We start from the raw sequence: 6,404 nt of genomic DNA, 5'->3' as shown, positions 1-6,404 counted from the left end.
GGGTTTGAACCGCCAGCCTTCTGGTTAGCAGTCAAGTGCCTTAGGCACTATGCTACCAGAGCTCCTGCAGAGTAGCTAGTAGGGTTGAAACACTGACCTTGGGGTTAGCAACCAAATGCCTTACTCACAATGCCACCAGAGCTCCTTAATAATTTAAATAGTGGTTTGAAAACATGAATGGGATAAAAATATAGTCTGTAGTATTGGAGTTGGGATTGGTTAGCAAGCATTCAAACTCGATCTGCCAGATTTTCTGTGTGATCTAGAGCAAGTCACGTTGCTTCTCTGAGCCTCAGTTTTCTTCTCTGCAAAATAAGGGGGTTAGAGTAGATGATTTCTCAGGGTCCGTGTAGCTCCCACATTCAAGGAGTCAGTGAATCCATCAGTCACTTCCAGGAACAAGAATGTGACATTCCTTCTGCCTTCCTGCCAAGTATTTCTATAAACACAGATGAAAAACCAAATATTTTTACATGTAGGCAGAGTGTTAAATCATTTATTCCTTCATCTTTGGCAATTCCTCATGACAACAGGCAAACATGTACTCAGTTAATTTATATTTATTGAGCATCTTCAATACAATGGGCAATGATTCCCAAACTTGTCTGCACAAGTTTGAAATTCTAAAAATAACTGCGTCCCATCCCATAGGAAATTATGATTTAATTGATTTGAAATGTAGCCTGGACTTTGGAATTTTTAAAAGATCCCCAGGTGATATTAGTGTGCAGTAAATTTGGGAATCACTTCTGTAGGCCAAGGGTGGTTTGTGGTGGTGCTACTCAAAGTGTAATTCTGTGGACCTGCTGCATGAGTATCACTTAAGAGTTTGTTAGAAATGCAGATTCTCACTCAGGCCCTCACTCAGACCTACTGCAACAGAATCTGCATTTTAACAAGATCCCCAGGTCAATCAAATGCACATTAAAGTTTGAGACACTCTGGTCAATAGCACAAATAAAAATCTTCTTTAATATAATGTCCCCTACCTTCCAGAGTAAACAAGAAGCAGGGTGTGATGAAGAAGGATAGGGGTCACTTGATGGAGTAGAGAACTGGGACATTAGTATTGATGAGGAAATGTACATATTAGAGATTGGAAGTAAGCTCATTCTGAGGACGATATGGACATTGAGGCCACCCAGCCATGGTGACCTATTCTGATTTCCAAGTCTGATCTCACTAGATCTCCAAACTTTTCAGTGTCACTCAGCAGCAGTTCCACCAAAAGTTTTCTTTCTGTCAAGGGTCTATCACCTATAGTTATTTAAGTAGAACAACAAGGACATTTCAGAGAAACTAATAGTTGTCAAAATTACCCCAATAAGATAAATTCTCCCAGTATAAAATATTCCAATTTGAATCTCAGACCTTCAGACCAAATCTTATTTCATTATGTGCTTAGGATTTTGATACAGGTGATTCAAAGAAAGGAAAGAATCAAAAAGGCCTGAAAACAGAACACACAATGGCCATTGTCTTTTAAATAATTGCCCCCTCAAGTTGGTAATATTTATTAAAACTTTAATGTATATGCTCTTTGTCTTAGCATTTGCATTTCTGAGAATATTATGAAAGGAATGAGAAACATACACAAATATATTAAAACAAGGATGTTTAGTGCAATGCTGTTTACAATGGCAAAAAATTGAAACCAATATGAAAGTCCACCAATATGAGAATAGTTAAATAAATTATGGTATCTCTATACTGTGGAGTGTTATGCAACCATTAAAAATCATTGTAGACCAAGATTTAATGGCATGGAAAGATGTTTGCAATGTATTAATGCAAACAGCAAGCCACAACACAATATGTGTATTATAATGCTATAAGGTGTGTTTTTTAAAAAAGTGCTTATACATTCTTAACCAAAAAAACTAACAACACAAAAATGGCAGAATGTTAAGAGTGGCCATTTTTGAGTAACTGAAATATGGATAATTCTTATTTTCTTTTTGTTTATCTGTGTTTCCTAAGCTTTTAGCAATAAGCATGTATTGCTTTTGTAATTCTAAAAAATAATAAAAGTTATTATTTTAAAAGCCACTCTCCAGAATCCCAACTGGCAATAAATTGAAGACCATGATTGACTAGTTTATCTGGAAGAGTCACATTTCCTACTTTCCCACCCTGTTCAAGTGTGTGGAGATAAAGAATTCTTTGGGCAACGTGCAAGGAGAGAGTTTCTGTCCCATTCCGTGTACTTGTCTCTCAGTGTCTGCATATTCATTCTTGATATTCCTGATCAGCTAACAATTTTCAGTGTCCACATAGCCCAGGCACTCAGCAACCACAGAGCATCAAAAAGCATGCACTTATTCACACATTCAATCTGGACATACTCATTAAGTGCCAACTGTGTGCCAAACACTGTTTCAGGCACTGAGGATAGAAAAGGCCCTTATATTCTAGTGGGAGAAGAAAGACAACACAAACCGATCAGATAATTCTCGGTTATGGTAAATGCTGTGAAGGAAAATAAAGCAGGATCAAGAAAGAGAATGAGGTGGGGAGCAAGGGTGGTCATGGAAAACTTTTTTGAAGAAGTGATATGAAGGGATCCTGAGTGATGTGAAGGGATGAGAAATGGGAAGACCATGACATCACCAAGATCTTAGTAAGTAACACATGACCACAGTGGAAAAGGAACAAGGGAGGAAGGGGAAAAGAAGAGCAAAGAAATTAAGAACAGTAAATTCAGTTATTCATGTTGATAAGGGAGAAGTGATAAATAAAATTCACTGATGATCCAGCTAAAACTTTCTTGTTGTAATGAAGGAATGCTGACTACTCCAGTAACAAACTAGGGCCAAAATAAAACATGTGAGTTTCACCACTCTCTTCCTCTTTGCTCTTGTAGAGGCTGATCTGGCCTTGCATATCAGTGACCACATACAAGGCTATGTAGGTCGTCTACTTCCTGAAGTGAAACCAACCTCTCTTCCCCACCATACCACCTCATACCTGGAATTCCCATAATTCCCCACTTCTTTTGGGTTATGGTCTTAAAAATCCCTGTGACAACTTAAAAGACTCCTGGGCTGGGATGATAGATCTCCTTCATTAGCCAACACCACTCTGTAATGAATGATTTCTTAGTTCTGGAGAGAACAGGTGGAGCTCAGGACAGACGCATTCTCAGAGGAGGTTGGCATGGCTAGGAATGACTTCAAGCATGTTGCATGGTATACTTCCCAAGAAGGAAATGAAAGGTGAACGTGGAGTAATTAGAAAGCATCTTGAGGTATTGTTGTTGTTGTTATGTGCCATTGAGTCGGCCCTGACTCATAGCGACCTCTCCTTGGGTTTCTGAGGCAGTAACACTATGGAAGTAGATTGCCCATCCTTCCTTCCAAGGAGTGGCTGGTGGGTTTGAACTGCCAGACTTCTGGTTAGCAGTCAATTCCTTAGGCACTATGCCACCAGAGCTCCTACCTTGAGGTGAAGCTTGTAGAGTGAGGAAGATGTGGGCAAATAGGTAGTTCCAAAGACATGTACTTTGCTTAGTCTTAATATATTTTCAAGTGCCACCCAGGTTTGAGTCACTAATGGGTTTTGTTGTTGGTAGATCCCTTCAGGTTTGTAAGCTAAGCTCTTGTGGGGGGGCATTCTGGGGCAAGATGACTCTGTAGGACACTGGGAGAACTTTTAGCATATTACAAGTACTTCCAGTGCCATCACATATTTTATATGCTGGTTATAACCAAACTCAAAAACCAAACTCATTGCCATTGAGTTGATTCTGACTCATAGAGATGCCCTTGGGTTTCCAAAGCTGTAAATCTTTACAGAAGCAGACCACCCCATCTTTCTTCTGTGGAGTGGCTGGTGGGTTTGAACCACTGACATTTCAGTTAGCAGCCAAATGCCTTAACTGATACACCACCAAAGCTTCTTTTGGCCAAATTCAAGCTGGTGAGCAGAGCTTAACAAATGCATTCAGCTCTCATTCTACAGGTGATAATAGAATACATAGTTGTCCTTGTCAACGCTCCCTACCCCATCAAAAAGTGCTAGCACATATGCCTTCATTACCTAACACATTGCCAAAAAGACTGGCCCACTGAGTCGTTAAAGGCCTAAATAGGACAGAAGGAAAAAGGAAACTTGATTCTTGGAGAATCCACAAATCAAGCCATCTGACCTCAGAAGACTATGGTTTTGTCCATATAGTGCCAAAATGATGTTGTGTAGGAAGGCTAATCAGGTCAGCAAGAGACATTCACTAACAATTTGATTACAGTATCTAGTCCAAATGTGTCTAATTGGCTAAAAGCAAAGCCTCCCTAATTAGAAGAACAGATACAAAGTACTCAACACTCAACGGTTTCATCCTAAACAATTCAGATCCTTTTACAGAGGAATTTTGTACATGTTCAAAATTTCAGAGTGTTTGTGACTTCTCTTTTTTGTTCCTGATTTGAGTGTACACTTTAGATATACAGCTGAAAAGAGTGCTGATTACAAGGCTAGCAAAGAAACTAATTCACTAATAACCAACCAGGAAACATTTTTATTTTAATAGAAGGCTGAAGACAGAGGAGGGTAGAAGGAACAGAGAGTATCACAGGACTGGTGTCTTTGTGCCTGGAAGCTGAAATCCGACAGTTTAGTTTATATATTAAATGATCCACACTTGAGGGATTTGACCAATTTTTTTGTGTCTCTGAACGATTCTTTTGGCATAGCATACATGTGACTAATTTGACATCTAGGTTTTGGCACTGGTGTTGATCTGGTATTATTGTTCCCCTTACAAACAACTCAAAGAGCATTCAGAAATGTCAAGGCAATTTGGGTAGATCCTTTGGGCAAGTATATGCACGTAAATGAGTGTCATAAATGGTTGCTAAGTATACCTAAATGATGCCAGGGAAGTTAACCAAGGCCCTCTGTCAGCCCATTGCCTGAGCCTCTGTTGGCAACACTGGGTGGGATAGGACATGATCCTGACCCAGTATGGAAGATTCTGTTGTTATGTGCCGTCGAGTTGAACCCGACTCATAGCGACCCCTCCTTGGGTTTCTGAGGTGGTATCACTACGTAAGTAGGTTGCCCAACCTTCCTTCCAAGGAGTGGCTGGTGGGTTTGAACCACCAGCCTTCTGGTTAGCAGTCAAGTGCCTTAGGCACTATGCTACCAGAGCTCCTAGATCCTATGTTCCTTTAAATGCCTAAGAGATTTGTGCCTGGCCACATTCTTCCTCCTTCTCATGAGGATTTTCAGTGATAATGGTAGGTGGGTCCAATTTATGTTATAGGCCAGTGTTCTTCAGAACTGTGGATTCTGTCATCACATAGACTTTAATCAAAGGTTATATGTGTCTTTATATGTGATTTAGTAGCTTAATATGTGATTTAGTAGCTGTTGCTGGGACAGTTGAAGCTAAGCATATGAAGGCTGAATTGGATTTCTCTCTGTAACAATGTTCTTGTTGATTTTGCACTTTTGATAAATGTATGATGTCATGAATAATTAGATACATAAATGCATGATTTCACTTCTGTTTTTGGAAAACCATGTCAAAACCCTACCTGTCTCCTGATTGCAGAAGAACTTCCAGGCCAAAGCCTTGACAGCAAAGGCTACTTTTGTGGAGAAGAAACAATGCCTGTGTATGAGTCTGTGTTCATGGAGGATGGAGAAACCACCAGAAAAATAGCACTGGAGACTGAGAGACCACCTCAGGTTGAGGTCCATGTTTGGACCATTCGAAAAGGTAAGCAATTAAGGGGACACAAGGAAAGAGAGGAAGACTTACTTTTATTTTGCTTCAGCCTGTTCTTCTGTTTGGATCAAAACTTTTCCTGATTGCTTAGAAGCTAACACATGTCTAACCCAGTTATTACTATGGCCCTTAAATATAGCCATGGACTTTGCTAAAAAGTAAGTATCGACACTTGTAGTCTGTTGTCTTTCTCCCAAGCATGGAACAGTGATTCTCAACCCTGGCTCACATCAAAATCATCTAGGGAACTTTTTTTAAAAAATATACTAATACCTGGGCCCCACCAAATGAGATTCTAATTAATTGGTCTGGGGTGGAGCCTGGCCATCAGTGTTACTTTGTTTTTTTGTTTTTTTTTTTTTCCCCTATTGTTTTCTTAAAGCTCAGTGGGTGATTTTAATGTACAGCCAGTGTTGAGTGGTATCAGAATGCAGTCTACCATCCTTTCCAATATGAAGTGTAATAAACATAAAAATCCATTCATTCAGTGTGAAGCTGAGTCCCCACAATCATGTTATGTACTCTGGAGTAAGACTAACTTAAAACATCATGCCTGCCCTCAAGAAGATTATAGTCAAGGAGGCGGGGCAAGATGGCGGACTAGGCAGAAGGATTGCACAGACCCTCTTCAACAAAGAAAAGGGAAACCAATTAACACAGACACAGAAGATAA

At 39.8% G+C, this 6,404-nt stretch overlaps 1 protein-coding gene across 1 annotated transcript in view; it reads left to right on the top strand.

Annotated features, from left to right (window-relative positions):
• Positions 1-6,404, top strand: part of CHRDL1 (chordin like 1) — a 183,094-nt gene that overhangs the window by 165,523 nt on the left and 11,167 nt on the right. The window contains exon 9 of the mRNA XM_007952594.2: positions 5,555-5,722. Coding sequence (XP_007950785.1) covers positions 5,555-5,722 — 168 coding nt within the window. The remainder of the gene's footprint in view (positions 1-5,554; positions 5,723-6,404) is intronic.

The sequence above is a fragment of the Orycteropus afer genome, unplaced genomic scaffold (genome assembly GCF_000298275.1).
Source record: "Orycteropus afer afer isolate SDZICR_OR568_19922 unplaced genomic scaffold, OryAfe1.0 scaffold00352, whole genome shotgun sequence".
NCBI lineage: Eukaryota > Metazoa > Chordata > Mammalia > Tubulidentata > Orycteropodidae > Orycteropus > Orycteropus afer.
This window is presented reverse-complemented; position numbering and strand designations above follow the sequence as displayed.